Genomic DNA, 20,451 nt, shown 5'->3' on the forward strand with positions numbered 1-20,451 from the left:
ATCACACATAGGTTTACCCCTACACCAACGACCAATCATGTTGCATAAGTGTATGACGCATTGTGATTGGCATCTCTTTGCTGTCTGTGGGTCATGTTCTCTGTGGTCATGTTCTTTGACAGCCACACGAGAGTGCTGCTACCCTGTCCACAAAAGCCCTGCTGTATCGGTCGTTGCTATTCGGAATCCTTTGGACGTCCAATTCTGACGTCACCATATCGAAGTTGAAAATGGTTAGGGTTACTAAGGTTATGTAATAGTTTAGGTTAGGGTTTATGAAGAATAATGGTAAAACATTAAATAGGGCTTATGGTAGGGATGTCCCAAGGATGCCAGATAGCACTAACCCTGCTGTATCCCTGGCCTAAAATACACAGTGGTGAGGTCTTCTGACTGGGTGGACAATGATGTATATAAAGAAGTGGAGGCTGCTGATGGGAGGATGGCTAATAATAATGTCTGGAACAGGACCAATGGAATGGGATCAAACACATGGTAACCATGTTTCCAAGATGACGTAGCAGTCGGACGTCTGTTTTGTCTTGTCCCGTCCCGTGCATATACAGTTGAAGTCGGAAGTTTACATACACCTTAGCCAAATACCTTTAAACTCTGTTTTTCACAATTCCTGACATTTAATCCTAGTAAAAATGCCTTATCTTAGGTTAGTTAGGATCACCACTTTATTTTAAGAATGTGAAATGTTAGAATAATAGTAGAAAGATGTATTTATTTCAGCTTTTATTTCTTTCATCACTTTCCCAGCTTCTACTTTTTTTTTAAACACCCTTCCAGAAACAAGTCTCTCACAGTTGCCGCTTGTTATAGACCTCCTCAGCCCCTAGCTGTGCCCTGGACATCATATGTGAATTGATTGTCCCCCATCTATTTTCAGAGTTCGTACTGTTAGGTGACCTAAACTGGGACATGCTTAACACCCCGGCCATCCTACAATCTAAGCTAGATGCCCTCAATCTCACACAAATTATCAAGGAACCAACCAGGTACAACCCTACATCCGCAACCATGTGCACCCTCTTAGATATCATCCTGACCAACCTGCCCTCTAAATACACCTCACTGTCTTCAACCAGGATCTCAGCGATGCCTCATTGCTAGCTTTTTCAAACTGAAATTTGCATCCTGTAGCACTAATTCCAAAAAGTTTTGGGACACCATAAAGTCCATTGAGAATAAGAGCACCTCCTCCCAGTTGCCCACTGCACTGACGATAGGAAACACTGTCACCACCGATAACTCTACAATAATCAATCATTTCAATATCAATGATGTCGCTCTTGCTGCTGGTGATTCTCTGATCCACCTCTACGCAGACGACACCATTCTGTATACATCTGGCCCTTCTTTGGACACTGTGCTAACAAACCGTTAAATGAGCTTCAATGCCATACATCACTCCTTCTGTGGCCTCCAACTGCTTTTAAATGCTAGTAAAACTAAGTGCATGCTCTTCAACCGATTGCTGCCAGCACCCTCCCGCCCGACTAGCATCACTACTCTGGATGGTTCTGACTTAGAATATGTGGACAACTACAAATACCTAGTTGTCTGGTTAGACTGTAAACTCTCCTTCCAGACTCACATTAAGCATCTCCAATCGGCTTTCTATTTCACAACAAAGCCTCCTTCACTCATGCTGCCAAACATACCCTCGTAAAACGAACTATCCTACCGAACCTTGACTTTGGCAATGTCATGTACAAAATAGCCTCCAACACTCTACTCAGCAAACTGGATGTGGTCTATCACAGTGCCATTCGTTTTGTCACCAAAGCCCCATATATTACCCACCACTGCAACCTGTATGCTCTCGTTGGCTGGCCCTCACTACATATTCATCGCCAAAACCACTGGCTCCAGGTCATCTATAAGTCTTTGCCTTCTCCATGTAGAACAAAAACTAAGCAACAATGCCGACAGTCATCAAGCTAGATAAGATATCAATATTAAATATGTTTAACCTTTCTAGGGTAAGTGGGATGGTGGCGTCCCACCTGGCCAACATCCAGTGAAATTGCAGCGCGAAATTCAAAAATACTAAATTCAAATATTTAACATTCTTGAAAATATATGTGTTATACATCAAAATAAAGCTTAACTTCTTGTTAATCCAGCAGCCGTGTCAGATTTCAAAAAGGATTTATGGCGAAAGAAAGCCATACGATTAGGACAGCGCACCACATACAAGCACATGAAAATCATATTTCAACCAGGCAGGTGCGACACAAAAGTCAGAAATAGTGATATAAAAAATGCCTTACCTTTGACGATCTTCTTCTGTTGGTACTCCAAAAGGTCCCAGTTACATCACAAATGGTCCTTTTGTTCAATAATGTCCTTCTTTATATCCATAAACAGTTTAGCTGGCGCGCTACAGTCAATAATCCACCCATTTTCCCTCCATCAATATGCATACAAAATTAATGCCAAATGTTGCTAATAAACTTTTCCAAACAAGTCGAACAACGTTCATAATCAAACCTTAGGTATCCTAATATGCAAATAAACGATACAATTTAAGACGGCGAATCATTATTGTCTTTACCAGAGAAAAATACCAAAGAACGCGCTTTCTTCCACGCGTTTGGAAACACTACAGCAAAACTACCATTTCTGGGTCATTTTTTCAAAAACCAGCCTGAAACTCTTTCTAAAGACTTTTGACATCTAGTGGAAGCCCTAGGAAATTCAATCTGGGAGGACTTGACCTTATAATTAAAGTAATTGCCATTGAAAAAAGTGGTAAGCTGATTTTTTTTGGGGGGGGGGTGGTTTGTCCTCGGGGTTTCGCCTGCCATATCAGTTCTGTTATACTCAGACATTATTTGAACAGTGTTAGAAACCTTAGAGTGTTTTCTATCCAAATCTACCAATTATGTGCATATCCTAGCTTCTGGACCTGAGTAACAGGCAGTTTACTTTGGGCACACTTTTCATCCGGATGTCAAAATATTGCCCCCTGCTCCAGAGAGGTTAAGTGATTAATAAGACTGAACTAGATCTAAGGTAATTCAATAATAAATATTGTGTTGCACCTTTAACCAAATGCCTAACAAATGAACAACTCTTGAAAAAATACAAAGACTTTTGATTGTCTTTATTAAGACATCCTCTATATTCCATTTTAGCTAGAACGACCAGTCAGCCCGGGCCACCTGCACGCACGACCCCCACCAGTCTAGTCAATGATTAAACCCTCTCCCAACACAATTTATTTTGCGGTACACACCTTACATTGCTTTAATTCCCAAGGGAAGGTTTGGAAACTAAAAACTAAAAACTCACATACACATCAAATATACATTAACACACAGAAACAGCTAATCCTCCCTGTAATTAATCTCATAGGACTAATTGTACTGTAAAGCTCTTTTTACTTGCACACAATATAGCTGGATAGCACACAATGCATTTCTTAGCCGGTATAAATGATTGGTTACACACTTTCTTCCGATAACAGTCTCCAGTATCAACATTTCCAAGCAAACACAAACAGGGAGTAGGAGGAATCTGTAGACTTGCTGAGATAAAAGAACATACTCTTTGCCAGAATTCAGCCATTCTTCACAAGACCATAACATATGCAAATATGTCCCCTTTTGTGTTTACACCTCCAGCAGAGGAATTCCATTTCTGAGTAATTCAGGATCACTGGCATATACAGTGGCAAAAAAACTTATGTGAACCCTTTGGAATTATCTGGATTTCTGCATAAATTGTTCATAAAACTAGATCTGATCTTCATCTAAGTCTCAACAGACAAACAGTCTGCTTAAACTAATAACACACACATTGTTGTATTTTTCTTGTCTATGTTGAATGCATCACTTAAACATCCACAGTGTAGGTTGGAAAAAGTATAGGGTGTGTTCAATAAAGACACAAAAACATATAATTGTGTGTTATTAGATTAAGCAGACTGTGTTTGTGTATTGTTGTGACTTAGACGAAGATCCTATCAAATTGTATGACCAATTTATGCAGAAACCCAGGTATTCCAAAGGGTTCACATACTTTTTCTTGCCACTGTAGTATGTTCTATGGATGGCCTTAAATTGCAGTAATTTATGTCCGAGTGTATATGATCATGACGGGGCATTCAAACACATCTGTATCCATTCATCATCATCAATAGCATCTCCCAGGTCTTCCTCACATTTTTGTTTGACATGTTTTGTATCATCAGGAAAAGTCTATCAACACTTGATACAGTTTGTAAATCAACTTTGGAGGTTTGTCAGACTGCCATAAAATAGCATCTGGCTTGTCCAGTGTTTGCTGCACAGAGGGAACAAAGTGTTGTATCTGCAAAAATTCACCTCACCTCCATCACAGCCTGGTCTTCCCTGGCTGCCTGACCCTGCTGAGACCCCTGTTTAAGTTTAATCTGCTGTCCTGTAGCTACTGTTGGTCTACCCATCAAGATGGAACTTTGTATCATTTACTGATATTTTTAATATAGGCCTCCTACAAAATTAACGTGAGCTCCGTAGACTGGCTGTCTGACCCTGCTGGGACCCCTGTCACCATCTGATCATGATAAAACATGAGCACTGTGCTGTGTACTGACTACACTAAAGGGCTGCATTCCCTCTATTCCCTCAAATGCAACCACGCGCAATAATCTCTGTCGGGACCCGCAGGTCCCACAGGCGTCCAGCGAGTCCCGACAGAGATCATTGCGCGTGGACGCATTTTTCATGCTGCAGAGGGAGCAGGGGTTCAGACAGACTACTTTGGGATGAAAATATTTTTGTTGTCCCACAGATTATTGGAAACGGTCCTCTTTCATTGTATTAAAAACACATATTTTTATTTGTCTCTGCCTGCAAATCGTCCTCACAAAATGTAGGCTATATCATACATATGCCTATGCAAAACGTAGCAAGTGTCGCTGTCATCATTCGTGATGCTTCCAGTTCATTAGCCATACCTGCGAGATCATGTGCGAGTGGGATCTCAAAATAGAGTAGGCTAAAGCCTATGAATGGGCGGAGAAGCACTGGCAGTTATCTTTCCAAGGACATGTTCTTCCTTAATAGGCCTATGATTATAGTTTACTACATAGCCTAGAAATAGTCCTGAAAATATTGATCACCCATATTTCTCCATCTGAAAATCTTCCCTCTCCTAAAAGGTAGGCTTTGAAAAATAGTTATAGAGAAAGTGCAAGTCTCTCCAAATCTGTCCTGCAGATTGTGTCCCACAGATATTGTGCCCCTTTTAATTCAACATTTTTTAGTAACTATTTGCATCAGCCTTTTAAGTAAATCCAACAAGGAGGATCATTTAAGTATAATATTTTAGTGCATTACAAACTCAAATATATTAAGTGCAAACAACTAACAGGATCTCAAAAATTCCTTTCATTCAACTTAATTTTATCAGGTTCAGAAGTTTTTTTTAGTTTGCCCTGCTTAAGTCCTTCAAGTACCAGAACTAATGTTATAAGTTTGATATACTTAATGTAATCAGTTACAGAACTAATATTGTAAGTTTAATTAGTTGAATTTACTCAGTATCGTAATTTATATTCTATGTTTAATCTACAAATGTTTTTTTGCTCAGTTACTTATGGTACTCAAGTTAGTAAAAATTTATTTAAATTGGGTTCCTACTACGCAAATATATACTCACAACTATACTTAAAAAGCTGATGCAAATAGTTACCTCAATATACTTGGGATAATTGAATAAAACTGATTATTTCTATACAAGGGAATATGCAAAAAGAAACAACAGTGTTCAGCTTCAAACTTCAACACCTTTATTTTGAATAAAGGCTTTCTTCAAAATTATATCTCAAATTGCCCCTTAAACCCTACTCCTTGAGTATTTGTGGAGAGCTCATTATTTTTTAATCTGTAAGCATTCTGGGTATAACTCCACCTTGCCTCCTAAAGTTACATACAGATAGCTTGCACCTGAATGCAAATCATTTCAGATCTTCACAACTCCATAAAGCTTAGGTGATAGTTTGGGATTAGCACTTTGAACTCACATCTCGTACATTTTGGCAAGAATTCTCTAGTGGTCTGTGTGCCCCTTAACATCAAAGCGATATTTTAACAGAAATGTAAATTAACGATTTATCTTAATAGATTTTACACAAAGCACAATATGAATTTTAGCTCAAATACAACCTCATTCAAACTGTTTTAGATTCATCAAAACATGGGTTTTCAAAACATACATTACATATATTGTTACAAAATATATGCCAAATTGTCCCTTAAGCCTGACTCCATTTGCACTAGTGAAGCCCATATGGACACATTATTCCGACAGGTATAAGCATTCTGGGTATAACTCCACCTTAACTCCTTAGGTAAAGTTACATCCAGATAGACTACAAATAATCTCAGAAATCCACTAGTGCATATGAAGTACAGGAAGTTTTAAAACAAAGCTGGTTTTTAACCAGGAATTGACAATGTCTCTTATGACTTCACCTGAAAAAGAGCATCATGTAAACTGTAGCTCCTATACCACCTAATAACTAGTTTTTCAGCTTACAGAGTAGGGTTTAGACCACAGTTTGTGAGTGGCCATTTGAGAGTTGTTATAGATATCTTAAGATATCACTGAAAACTGAAAGATGAAGTTATCTTTAGATCTTGGACCCGTGGGGAGGTCCTGAGATCATCAAGTTCCAAGAATACTTTTTGGAACACCTCAAAGGTATATTTCAGTTCTTTGGGGTACCTTAGATTTGCAGTGCTGCCTTGAACATGTTGTGAATACGTGAACAACAAGAAGGTGTCTGCAAGGACAGGTATAGTTAGATAGCTAGGTGTAGTTAGCTAGCTAGCTACATATTGTTCCTACCTGTTACTTCCTGGGTAGCTTGCCTAGCAACCTGTCACGTTCTGACCTTAGTTCCTTTGTGATGTTTTTGTTTTAGTATGGTCAGGGCGTGAGTTGGGTGGGCAGTCTATGTTCTTTTTTCTATGATTTGGTATTTCTGTGTTTGGCCTGGTATGGTTCTCAATCAGAGGCAGCTGTCAATTGTTGTCCCTGATTGAGAACCATACTTAGGCAGCCTGTTTTCACCCTTGAGTTGTGGGTAATTATTTTCTGTTTTAGTGTGTTTTGCACCTGACGGAGCTGTTTCGGTTGTGCTTTTTTGTTTCTTTGTTTGAGAGTGTTCAGTTTTAATAAATAACATGAACAAGTACCACGCTGTACTTTGGTCCTCACCTTCTTCCACCGACGACCGTTACACAGGCAAACTACCTTGCAGGGGCACGTGTTCAGTTCTACTGTAATGTTTGCTGACGATGCGTTTTTTGGTAAGCTAGGTAGCTAATATGTTACATACGTAGCTATTTCGGTGAATATAAAACTTACACAGAAATGACAAAAGTTATAAACAGAGCTGAGGCGAGTAAATGCACTGCTAACTTACTAACGTTAGCTAGTAGCATGCCCACCACTAGCTAACTATACAGACATCATGGCCGTTAACTACCTAGCTAATCAACATGCAAAATATAACATACTCTGGCAATATACAGTGCCTTGCGAAAGTATTCGGCCCCTTTGAACTTTGCGAACTTTTGCCACATTTCAGGCTTCAAACATAAAGATATAAAACTATTTTTTTGTGAAGAATCAACAACAAGTGGGACACAATCATGAAGTGGAACGACATTTATTGGATATTTCAAACGTTTTTAACAAATCAAAAACTGAAAAATTGGGCGTGCAAAAATATTCATCCCCCTTAAGTTAATACTTTGTAGCGCCACCTTTTGCTGCGATTACAGCTGTAAGTCGCTTGGGGTATGTCTCTATCAGTTTTGCACATCGAGAGACTGACATTTTTTCCCCATTCCTCCTTGCAAAGCAGCTCGAGCTCAGATGGAGAGCATTTGTGAACAGCAGTTTTCAGTTCTTTCCACATATTCTCGATTGGAATCAGGTCTGGACTTTGACTTGGCCATTCTAACACCTGGATATGTTTATTTTTGAACCATTCCATTGTAGATTTTGCTTTATGTTTTGGATCATTGTCTTGTTGGAAGACAAATCTCCGTCCCAGTCTCAGGTCTTTTGCAGACTCCATCAGGTTTTCTTCCAGAATGGTCCTGTATTTGGCTCCATCCATCTTCCCATCAATTTTAACCATCTTCCCTGTCCCTGCTGAAGAAAAGCAGGCCCAAACCATGATGCTACCACCACCATGTTTGACAATGGGGATGGTGTGTTCAGGGTGAATATCTTTAAGAAATGGCTTTCTTCTTGCCACTCTTCCATAAAGGCCAGATTTGTGCAATATACGACTGATTGTTGTCCTATGGACAGAGTGTCCCACCTCAGCTGTAGATCTCTGCAGTTCATCCAGAGTGATCATGGGCCTCTTGGCTGCATCTCTGATCAGTCTTCTCCTTGTATGAGCTGAAAGTTTAGAGGGACGGCCAGGTCTTGGTAGATTTGCAGTGGTCTGATACTCCTTCCAGTTCAATATTATCGCTTGCACAGAGCTCCTTGGGATGTTTAAAGCTTGGGAAATCTTTTTGTATCCAAATCCGGCTTTAAACTTCTTCACAACAGTATCTCGGACCTGCCTGGTATGTTCCTTGTTCTTCATGATGCTCTCTGCGCTTTTAACGGACCTCTGAGACTATCACAGTGCAGGTGCATTTATATGGAGACTTGATTACACACAGGTGGATTGTATTTATCATCATTAGTCATTTAGGTCAACATTGGATCATTCAGAGATCCTCACTGAACTTCTGGAGAGAGTTTGCTGCACTGAAAGTAAAGGGGCTGAATAATTTTGCACGCCCAATTTTTCAGTTTTTGATTTGTTAAAAAGGTTTGAAATATCCAATAAATGTTGTTCCACTTCATGATTGTGTCCCACTTGTTGTTGATTCTTCACAAAAAAATAGTTTTATATCTTTATGTTTGAAGCCTGAAATGTGGTAAAAGGTCGCAAATTTCAAGGGGGCGAATACTTTCGCACGGCACTGTAGGTTGCTAAAGGCTTTTTGTACTTGAAGAATATTATTTAACAAATACAGTCATGGCCAAAAGTTTTGAGAATGACTCAGTTTGTATGATGGAAATTTGCATATACTCCAGAATGTTATGAAGAGTGATCAGATGAATTGCAATTAATTGCAAAGTCCCTCTTTGCCATGCAAATTAACTGAATCCCCCAAAAACATTTCCACTGCATTTCAGCCCTGCCACAGAAGGACCAGCTGACATCATGTCAGTGATTCTCTCGTTAACACAGGTGTGAGTGTTGACGAGGACAGGGCTGGAGATCAATCTGTCATGCTGATTGAGTTTGAATAACAGACTGGAAGCTTCAAAAGGAGGGTGGTGCTTGGAATCATTGTTCTTCCTCTGTCAATCATGGTTACCTGCAAGGAAACACGTGCCATCATCATTGCTTTGCACAAAAAGGGCTTCACAGGCAAGGATATTACTGCCAGTAATGTTGCACCTAAATCAACCATTTATCGGATCATCAAGAACTTCAAGGAGAGCGGTTCAATTGTTGTGAAGAATGCTTCAGGGCGTCCAAGGAAGTCCAGCAAGAGCCAGGACCGTCTCCTAAAGTTGATTCAGCTGCGGGATCGGGGCACCACCAGTACAGAGCTTGCTCAGGAATGGCAGCAGGCAGGTGTGAGTGCATCTGCACGCACAGTGAGGCGAAGACTTTTGGAGGATGCCCTGGTGTCAAGAAGGGCAGAAAATAAGCCACTTTTGTTTTTCCTGGGGAGACTGATTCTGCAAAAGGTACAGGGATTTGACTGCTGAGGACTGGGGTAAAGTACATTTCTCTGATGAATCCCCATTCCGATTGTTTGGGGCATCCGGGAAAAAGCTTGTCCGGAGAAGACAAGGTGAGTGCTACCATCAGTCCTGTGTCATGCCAACAGTAAAGCATCCTGAGACCATTCATGTGTGGGGTTGCCTCTCAACCAAGGGAGTGGGCTCACCCATAATTCTGCCTAAGAACACAGCGCTGAATAAAGAATGGTACCAACACATCCTCCGAGAGCAACTTCTCCCAACCATCCAGGAACAGTTTGGTGACGAACAATGCCATTTCCAGCATGATGGAGCACCTTGCCATGAGACAAAAGTGATAACTAAGTGGCTCGGGGAACAAAACATCAATATTTTGGGTCCATGGCCAAAAAACTCCCCAGACCTTAATCCCTTTGAGAACTTGTGGTCAATCCTCAAGAGGCGGGTGACAAACAAAACCCCCAAAATTCTGACAAACTCAAAGCATTGATTATGCAAGAATGGGCTGCCATCAGTCAGGATGTGGCCCAGCAGTTAATTGACAGCATACCAGGGTGGATTTGCAGAGATCTTGAAAAGGAAGGGTCAAATATTGCAAATATACTGCAAATATTAACTTTTTGCATCAATTTATTTTTTAACCTTTATTTAACTAGGCAAGTCAGTTAAGAACAAATTCTTATTTTCAATGACAGCCTAGGAACAGTGGGTTAACTGCCTGTTCAGGGGCAGAACAACAGATTGTCAGCTCAGGGATTTGAACTTGCAACCTTTCGGTTACTAGTCTAACCTTTCGGTTACTAGTCTAACCACTAGGCTACCCTGCCACCCCTCATGTAATTGTCAATAAAAGCCTTTGACAGTTATGAAATGCTTGTAATTATACTTCAGTTTTGCATAGTAACTTCTGACAAAAATCTAAAGACATCGAAGCAGCAAACTTTGTGGAAATTAATATTTGTGTCATTCTCAAAACTTTTGACCACGACTGTATTTTTTTACATTTCGTTGAAAATATGTGTAGAGATCCAAACTACATTCCAAGTTATAATTTGGTCCTTATCTGCCTGCCGCATGGCCTTTCAAGAGGAGAAAGATCAAGACGAAGTCAGTTTAAATGTTCCAAGCGTATAGCCCAATAATTTAACCTATTTCTTAAGTTATTTTGTGCATTTGATATTGCCTACAGGGTGCAAAATTGCTGGGAAAATGGCTGGCAAGTGAGCTGCGGCACATAAAATAACACTTCGGGACCTCGGTTGGGTTTGCGACCAGTTCTTGCGGTTGGGTTTGGGAACAGTTCTTGCAGTTGGGTTTGGGGACAGTTCTTGCGGTTGAGTTTGGGAACAGTTCTTGCGGTTGGGTTAAGGAACAGTTCTTGCGGTTGGGTTTGGGAACAGTTCTTGCGGTTGGGTTTGGGAACAGTTCTTGCGTTGGGTTTGGGAACAGTTCTTGCGGTTGGGTTAAGGAACAGTTCTTGCGGTTGGGTTTGGGAACAGTTCTTGCGGTTGGGTTTGGGAACAGTTCTTGCGGTTGGGTTTGGGAACAGTTCTTGCGGTTGGGTTTGGGAACAGTTCTTGCGGTTGGGTTTGGGAACAGTTCTTGCGGTTGGGTTAAGGAACAGTTCTTGCAGCAGCGGATGGGAGTCCAGCGCAGACCTCTACTGTGCACCATGTCAGTGAAGCCTGTAACATTAGAGCTGTTTATTACTGTGTCACTGTGAAAGAGTAGGGAATTAGCAAGGGAAACTTGACAGATCAATAACGTTACTGCCATACTGACGAATAAAAGTAACATTGCACTGAAGAAAATGTCAGAATATCAATCTTCAATCGTTTGGCCGATGGTTTCATCATTTGATTCAGGTCTAGTGTGATTGAGACAAAAAGAATAGCTAATGTTAACCAACTTTGGGCCATCTCTCTCTCGAACGGTACATTAAATCAAATCACATTTTATTAGTCACATGAACCGAATACAACAGGTGAAATGCTTACTTTACAAGCCCTTAACAAACAATGCAGTTTTAAGAAAATACCTAATAAAAAAAGTAAGAGTGAAGAATAACAAATAATTAAAGAGCAGCAGTAAATAACAATAGTGGGGCTAAATACAGGGGGTACCGGTACAGAGTTAATGTCAATGTGGGGGGCACCAGTGTCACGGTAATTGAGGTAATATGTACATGTAGGTAGAGTTATTAAAATGACTATGCATAGATAATAACAGTGGAATGGAAATAGTCTGGTTAGCCATTTGATTAGCTGTTCAGGAGTCTTATGGCTTGGGGGTACAAGCTATTTAGGAGCCTCTTGGACCTACACTTGGCGCTCCAGTACCGCTTGCCGTGCAGTAGCAGAGGGAATAGTCTCTGACTAGGGTGTCTATGGAGTCTTTGGGCCTTCCTCTGACACCGCCTGGTATAGAGGTCCTGCATGGCAGGAAACTTGGCCCCGGTGATGTACTGGGCCGTACGCACTACACTCTGTAGTGCCTTGCGGTCGGAGGCCGAGCAGTTGCAATACCAGGCAGTTATGCAACCCATCAGGATGCTTTCGATGGAGTAGCTGTAGAACCTTTTGAGGTTCTGAGTACCCATGCCAAATCTTTTTTTTGCCTCCTGAAGGGGAATAGGTTTTGATGTGTCCTCTTCACGACTGTCTTGGTGTGCTTGGACGATGTTAGTCTGTTGGTGATGTGGACGCCAAGGAACTTGAAGCTCTCAATCTGCTCTACTACTACCCCGTCGATGAGAATGGGGCTGTGCTCGGTCCTCCTTTTCCTGTAGTCCACAATCATCTCCTTTGTCTTGATCACATTGAGTGAGAGGTTGTTGTCCTTGCACCACACGGTCAGGTCCCTGACCTCCTCCCTTCAGGCTGTCTCATCGTTGTCGGTGATCAGGCCTACCACTGTTGTGTCATCAGTAAACGTAATGATGGTGTTGGAGTTGTGCTTGGCCACGCAGTCGTGGGTGAACTGGGAGTACAGGAGGGGACTAAGCACACACCTGAGGGACCCCCGTGTTGTTGCCTACCCTTACCACCTGGGGGCTGCCTGTCAGGAAGTCCAGGATCCAGTTGCAGAGGGAGGTGTTTTGTCCCAGGGTCCTTAGCTTAGTGATGAGCTTTGAGGGCACTGTGGTGTTGAACGCTGAGCTGTAGTCAATGAATAGCATTCTCACATAGGTGTTCATTTTGTCGAGGTGTGAAAGGGCAGTGTGGAGTGAAATAGAGATCGCATAATCTGTGGATCTGTTGGTGCGGTATGCAAATTGGAGTAGGTCTAGGGTTTCTGGGATAATGGTGTTGATGTGAGCCATGATCAGCCTTTCAAAGCATTTCATGTCTACAGACATGAGTTCTACAGATCAGTAGTCATTTAGGCAGGTTACCTTAGTGTTCCTGGGCACAGGGACTATGCTTGAAACATGTTGGTATTACAGACTCAGACAGGGAGAGGTTGAAAATGTCAGTGAAGGCACTTGCCAGTTGGTCAGCGCATGATCGGAGTACACGTTGTGGGTTGGGTTGTGTTTCGGAGGGCGCACGGCTCTCGACCTTCGCCTCTCCCGAATCCGTAACTACCAATTGGATATGACGAAATTGAGGAGAAAAAGGGTTAAAAAATGTAATAAAATAAAAGTTGAACAGCAGTTACATTGTCAGCTACATCAGTCAACTAAAGAGGAGCCCGTCTCTGCTCTGCTTGCCTTTAAAACTTGGTGAATGGGCACAACACATACACACTGAACAATGCTCAACTCTCCAGTGCTGATCCAGCCAGCCTTCCAGATCCTTTGTCTTCACACAACTTACCCGGCCGCTCGGAAGAGTCTGCATGGTCCTAAACCACTCCATTGCCACCTTTTTTAAATCACATTACTATGATAAAACTGGGGGGACAAAAATGCAATTTCAGAATGTGGGGGGCATGACCCCCGTCCCGTCCCCGTCCCCAGTGAAAGTTGTGCCCCTGCACTATAGTCAAACATGATCCAAATATATGCGTGCATGTGTGCTTGTGCGTTCCTCCACCCTGCTGACGGCTTACCCTTTCATTGACTATTTCCCATAATATGCCCGTGCTTACCTGTATGGTAGCATACAGTGGGGCAAAAAAGTATTTAGTCAGCCACCAATTGTGCAAGTTCTCCCACTTAAAAAGATGAGAGAGGCCTGTAATTTTCATCATAGGTACACTTCATCTATGACAACTATTAATTTGCAAATTATGGTGGAAAATAAGTATTTTGTCAATAACAAAATTTATCTCAATACTTTGTTATATACCCTTTGTTGGCAATGACAGAGGTCAAACGTTTTCTGTAAGTCTTCACAAGGTTTTCACACACTGTTGCTGGTATTTTGGCCCATTCCTTCATGCAGATCTCCTCTAGAGCAGTGATGTTTTGGGGCTGTTGCTGGGCAACACGGACTTTCAACTCCCTCCAAAGATTTTCTATGGGGTTGAGATCTGGAGACTGGCTAGGCCTCTCCAGGACCTTGAAATGCTTCTTACGAAGCCACTCCTTCGTTGCCCGGGTGGTGTGTCTTCACAAGGTTTTCACTCACTGTTGCTGCTATTTTGGCCCATTCCTCCATGCAGATCTCCTCTAGAGCAGTGATGTTTTGGGGCTGTTGCTGGGCAACATGGACTTTCAACTATTGTCATTGTCATGCTGAAAGACCTAGCCAAGATTCATCTTCAATGCCCTTGCTGATGGAAGGAGGTTTTCACTCAAAATCTCACGATACATGGACCCATTCATTCTTTCCTTTACACGGATCAGTCGTCCTGGTCCCTTTGCAGAAAAACAGCCCCAAAGCATGATGTTTCCACCCCCATGCTTCACAGTAGGTATGGTGTTCTTTGGATGCAACACAGCATTCTTTGTCCTCCAAACAAAAAGTTATATTTTGGTTTCATCTGACCATATGACATTCTCCCAATCTTCTTCTGGATCATCCAAATGCTCTCTAGCAAACTTCAGACGGGCCTGGACATGTACTGGCTTAAGCAGGGGGACACGTCTGGCACTGCAGGATTTGAGTCCCTGGCGGCGTAGTGTGTTACTGATTCAGTCTTCCCAGCCTGGCGCAAGTCTACATTTTTGTTTCTGGTGTCCTTTGACAGTTCTTTGGTCTTGGTCATAGTGGAGTTTGGAGTGTGACTGTTTGAGGTTGTGGACAGGTGTGTTTTATACTGATAACAAGTTCAAACAGGTACCATTTAATACAGGTAACGAGTGGAGGACAGAGGAGCCTCTTAAAGAAGGTCTGTGAGAGCCAGAAATCTTGCTTGTTTGTAGGTGACCAAATACTTATTTTCCACCATAATTTGCCAATAAATTCATAAATTCATTTTCTGGATTGTTTTTCCTCATTTTGTCTGTAATAGTTGAAGTGTACCTATGATGAAAATTACAGGCCTCTCTCATCTTTTTAAGTGGGAGAACTTGCACAATTGGTGGCTGACTAAATACTTTTTTGCCCCACTGTATCTGTCAATGATCAACAACATTTAATGTAGGTCTAAGTACCTGGAACTGATATAATAAGGTGTTGTCATTTTTCAGCACTACCTGTGGATGTCTCATGAGACGCAACAGTATGAGTCACAAGTTCACAACAAAACATGTGACAATGTGTGTGTGTGGTAGGCTAACTGAGGGCATGTCACAGGAGACATTTTCCAAGAGAAATTACTATTGCTTGCCTCTGACTTTATTTCCTGTGTTTTGAATGATTGTTTGTTGTTGAGGTGGGGCAAAAGAGAAATCACATTTACACAAGCCTGTGAAAGACTCCCAACCTTCAGAGTGGGATAGAGGACAGATAGTAGGGTGGTTTGAATATCATGGGTGCCTGCTAAAACTAACTCTGGGGATTTCCAGAGAGATTGTATTATTGTTGTCCATTTTGATGGTGGCTGAATCGCTCTATCCAGTCTCAGAGAGATTTATATCAGTCATAGACTATGCCTGCAATATAGTCACAACCTTTACCCATTACAGCCAGCAGGTTGATATGGCCTATACAGACAGGGAGCAGACTGGCAAGCAGTCTTGTGATCATTGTATTGTGTTATTTTTTGGAAGGGGATACATAGTCCAACACCAACGGATTGTATAATTGTGTCCTAATATGTGAATAACTATCTATTTAGAAGAACAGATAAAATAGCAATGTTTTGTTTGTGTAACATGACTAATTTATCACGGGGTTGACGTGTCACTATTTGGGGATTCTCACATGTAGGTAAAACAATCGTCATGCCAACTTGGTTTCAATTTCGACCACATACAAACGTCGCTGTGACGTTTACGGAAGACAGGTTATAAAGAAACACCAAGAGTCAGTCGGACAGGCAGCAGCTATCAGGCAGAACGAGAGTTTTAAGAATCAGAAGAACGCTCATTCACCGGCGAATTTATAACTTAAAACGTTGGCAACTAGCGCAGACGTAGTACTGTTATACGTAAGTAGGCATGGCTTTTTATTTGATAAATAAGTAAGTGCCGATTTATTAACTTAAACTTTGTTAAAGTTTTACTGTCAATGGTTGGTTTCCCAGTACGCGCCTGGCAGTAGACGTTTTTGTGAGAAATCTTCCGAACAAGAATTTCGCATTAATATGAAAATACTACATGTCTCAAAGTCGATATATACAATCTCTATATTGTGCCGAAAATCTCCCCCTGGCGGAATTCTTTATTTTTTTCCCCTCAGGCCACCATTGAATTATCCCCTCCAATAACCTTTGAACGAATTATGTTGGCGACATGAGGTTTGAGCCATTGGCTTTCTTAGAGGAGTATCTACACAATTAACACATTTTATTTTACACATTGGTCAAAAGATGCGTTTTTGATTGTACACACTACTATTTAAGACATTCTGGATCATTTAAAATGATTATAATTTGGTGGGTACTTATTTGTCCTATTTAACACATTTAGGCAGCTACAAGTGTGTTGTACTTGTATGCGCATTGGAAATATATATATATTCGCATGTCCCAACTCCAAGTGCTTTGCTCACAGTCACATTTACATATTTTTCACCTTCAAACTAGCAACCTTTCAGATACTGGCCCAAAGCCCTAACCACTATGCTACCTGTCACCTATTGATGTCATGTCAGACTCAGAACTCACAGGACAAAAGGGTGTGCCTTGGTATGTATGTTGTCTTCCCATTTTTTGGCATCAGTTACGCCCTTTACCACCACACGAGTGCTGCTGCTCTCTAGAGGTTGTTTTAATGGGGTTTTTTCAGTGAAAATTCTCATTCTCTATTCCCAATGTGCTGTTTGGGGGGGACTGTGCATTGCACTCTTCTAGGAAAGTATACATTCATAAACTGTTTTTAAACTGCATTGGAAAACGTACAGATCAATGTTGTTGGATTTGTGTAATAGGCTGTTGCAGCTATACACTCACTTCCTGTTCCTGGTTTGTTTGTTTATTCTTGTTTAGGGAGATGGCAAACAGCAATGCCAATGGGAGTACCAACAGTAATGTGAATGGGAGTGCCAAAGCTGGGCTGCCAGGGGATATGGATGGCATGGAGGACAGTGTGGAGTTCAGGCTGATGATGGCGTACGCCCAGAGGAGGAGACCTAGGGAGGTGTTGTGCCCGCTACCTCAAGGCACAGACACCCAGCCAGGTGGTGCACAGACACTAGAGGGCCATGCAGACACATGTATAAAGAAGGAGAAGAAGAGGAAGAAGAAGGGGATGAGAATGAGGCTGCAGAGCTTGTTGAGCTGTATCCGACCCCACCGAGACAGTACAGCTGTAGCATCAGGACCACCAGGAACACCATCACCACCAACGGGCACCCAGAGGTGCTCCTTCAGATCCTTTGGCAACTGTGAGTTTGTGAGTTTGTATCAGGGAAAGGAGAGACTGGAGGTTTGTTTGATTGCATGTGTTGGTGTAATACACTGTTCCTTACATTTTAAAGTATGTTTCTTCTTTAGGCAGATGGTTTGTTGTCATGCCAAGTATACTCAAGCTGTGTGTGTTTGTTTCCGGTTTAGCGAGAGATGAGCTGGGGGAGGTAGCTGACCGGTTGACTCAGATTGCTGACGGAGTGACCTGCAGTTCTGGGGACCTGGAGACTGACGGAGAGGAAGGTATAAGACCAACTCAGCCGTCATATATGGGATGTATTCATTAGGCAAAATGGAAAAGGGACCGGAAATGGGAGGGACTACCTGATCTTGTCAAATAAGAACCGCAAGTAGAAACGTTTTTCTACGATGTGCCTTAATCAATACGACCCTGAACTCCTCTTTGTTTTTTACCTATGACCTCTAACCCTTACCCTCTTATCTCTGCCTTTCAGATGCTATAGAGAGGCTGGTGGGGCTTCTGCTGAGAGGAGCGGGAGACAAACTCAATGAGGAGGTAAAGTATGGCAGGAAATATCTGTTTCTGTAGGTAGAACCTGTGATTGTGTAGTTCTCTGCCCACTTGGTGTCCCTCTATACACAGATAATATTAGTCTATCTGCAAGACTGGGATCCCCTCACAAAGAGAACTGGAAAAAATGGTGTTGCATTTATCATTCATCCATTTTTCATCACATGGGCATTCACCCAGAAAATACTTGTGGGATTGGGGTGTAAACTTTACTGTCCTCTATCATGTCCCTGGCAGGTCCTGAAGGACGCCTCTCTGTCCTCAGAGCTCTTTGGCTACAGCTTGTATGAGAGGACCATCTCCACCTTCCTCGGCAGACTTGGCCTGACCTCGGACCCCGGCACTCAGGGGTCACCCTCGGCCCAAATCGCCATGACTTGTGAGGTAATCATGACAGAATTAAATTTACCTAAAACATTTTTTTCCCCAATCCCTTTTCTAACTAATGGCCATTTTCCCAGACACATATTTGAACATACTCCTGGACTAAAATGCATGCTCAAGAATCCCTATTGAAAGTGTTTTTTACTCCAGAAATAAGCTTAATCTGGGTCTTAGAAAATGTCCCTGTAAGTGCTTTACATTGTATGTGGCTAAATCACCCATTGGAGTACCACAAGCATATATACCCATTGGTTGCATGGCAGCCATTTTGTGTCAACTCTCAACCCTCTGCTCCACCAGGTGACCAGTCGCTTGTCAGCGGTGGACAGCCTCCCTATGAGCCGGGTGCTGGGATTTGGAGCGAAATACCTGCAGGATCACTTCTCTTCCTGGGCCATACAGCAGGGTGGATATGTACGTACATACAGTGAGAGGCTTGCCTATAGTACTGGAGGTCCACCTTCTTGTTCCTATCAATGATCTCCAGCTGACAAAAATATCAATGTTATTTTGTGAGATGTTGGTCAATACAGCTTTCATTTCTCTCTCAACAGGAGGAAGCTTTTGTGAATGATGAGGAGGAAGTCGACTGAGTCAGAGGGATTTTCCCCATCCTATACACTCATTGGTTCTTCCTGATTATCCACCCTTTTCCCAAAGTATGCTCTTGCGCACTTTCTTCCATGAATCAGAATTTAATTGGTGTAGTTATTGGCTAAAGTGAGTTTCCACCATTGTTAAATGCATGATGGGAAAGGGTGGAGAATTGGGATGTTGCCCTCTAACCCCAACCCCTAGAGAAGTTTCAACTCAGGTTAATATTGCATGCCCAATTTAACATTGATTTTGCACAAAGAAACATGCACATAGAAATATAGACTGTCTTCCAGAGCCATAGTATATAAGAAAATGTACATCTCAAACCCCATTCCTTTTTTTTGAATGATACATTGATATGATATAAGAATGTATGTGAAAGTACTGTATTCAGGTGTTTTGTTAACATTTTAATTTGGACTATAGGAATGTAAAAAAAATATTTACTTGCTTATTTTATTTTTTATTGTAAGAATAATAATAATAATGATGATGAGACTGTCGACTATTGATGTAGCCTATACTGTCTGATCCAAACAATGTTTACATAAAGCAAATAAGTCAAAGAGATCAACATACCAGACCTCCAGGACTTATTTCCTCAGTTGATCCAGATATTGAACCACTACATGGTTAAACCATGACTGGACCAAACACTGGGGCAGCTACTGTAGCCTACATATACTGTATGGAAGTGCATCTATTCTTACTGCTATATGGTCACACTTTCATTCTGTGTGCTGAGTCTATGCATTGGAATGTCTGACTTGTTTAGGAATAATTAAACAAATTCCATGTTATGATTATAGTGTTCAATGTTTACACTGATTTAGACAGCTTTGTGACTGATTTGTTTCAATATTCATTTATTGAATAAAAATAGTTCTGTTGAAGACTCCTGACATTGTGTAAAATGATTTGGGAACAAGTGGTAATTTATATTGAAATGCAATCTCAGAATCATCATGCACAGCATGCATGTACAGGTATGTCACTCATGTACAGGTACGTCACTCATGGAGGGAGGGGGATTTCTTAGGGTCTGTACTGAAAATAACCTAAACGGTTTCCTGCACCTGCTCAACCTGCTTACAGACAACAAGAACAGGTCAGAGCGAGGAAACAGTGTAATCTATTCACACAATGTGGATTTCAACATATAGGTAACATGTACTATATAGTAACATGTACTAAAAGAAGACTCATCGTTGCTGTCGCCTGTGTGCCCGAAAGAGTGCGTAAGA

At 41.7% G+C, this 20,451-nt stretch overlaps 1 protein-coding gene across 3 annotated transcripts; it reads left to right on the plus strand.

Annotated features, from left to right (window-relative positions):
• Positions 1 to 16,117: 16,117 nt before the first annotated feature.
• On the plus strand, positions 16,118 to 20,109 carry LOC124013988 (apoptosis facilitator Bcl-2-like protein 14). Of its 3 annotated transcripts, XM_046328609.1 has the most exons (9): positions 16,131 to 16,275; positions 16,527 to 16,584; positions 16,873 to 16,974; positions 17,275 to 17,672; positions 17,842 to 17,937; positions 18,150 to 18,211; positions 18,464 to 18,610; positions 18,911 to 19,024; positions 19,165 to 20,109. In XM_046328609.1, the coding sequence occupies exons 3-9, from the start codon at positions 16,934 to 16,936 to the stop codon at positions 19,201 to 19,203; spliced, it is 897 nt and encodes a 298-aa protein (XP_046184565.1). In that variant the 5' UTR covers positions 16,131 to 16,275; positions 16,527 to 16,584; positions 16,873 to 16,933; the 3' UTR covers positions 19,204 to 20,109. The 3 variants fall into 3 exon arrangements, with proteins under 3 accessions (XP_046184567.1, XP_046184566.1, XP_046184565.1); XM_046328610.1 differs by lacking the exon at positions 16,527 to 16,584 and having other exon boundaries at positions 16,126 to 16,275; XM_046328611.1 differs by lacking the exons at positions 16,527 to 16,584; positions 16,873 to 16,974 and having other exon boundaries at positions 16,118 to 16,275.
• Positions 20,110 to 20,451: the final 342 nt, after the last annotated feature.

This window comes from Oncorhynchus gorbuscha, linkage group LG25 (genome assembly GCF_021184085.1).
Source record: "Oncorhynchus gorbuscha isolate QuinsamMale2020 ecotype Even-year linkage group LG25, OgorEven_v1.0, whole genome shotgun sequence".
Taxonomy (NCBI): domain Eukaryota; kingdom Metazoa; phylum Chordata; class Actinopteri; order Salmoniformes; family Salmonidae; genus Oncorhynchus; species Oncorhynchus gorbuscha.

Bases quoted from the DNA above. Each gene is read 5' to 3' on its own strand.
- LOC124013988 (XM_046328610.1), top strand. From the start codon at position 16,934: ATGTCAGACTCAGAACTCACAGGACAAAAGGGTGTGCCTTG. The intron at 17,673-17,841 runs GTGAGTTTGTGA...TTTCCGGTTTAG, and splicing joins CTTCAGATCCTTTGGCAACT to CGAGAGATGAGCTGGGGGAG. The intron at 18,212-18,463 runs GTAAAGTATGGC...TGTCCCTGGCAG, and splicing joins GAGACAAACTCAATGAGGAG to GTCCTGAAGGACGCCTCTCT.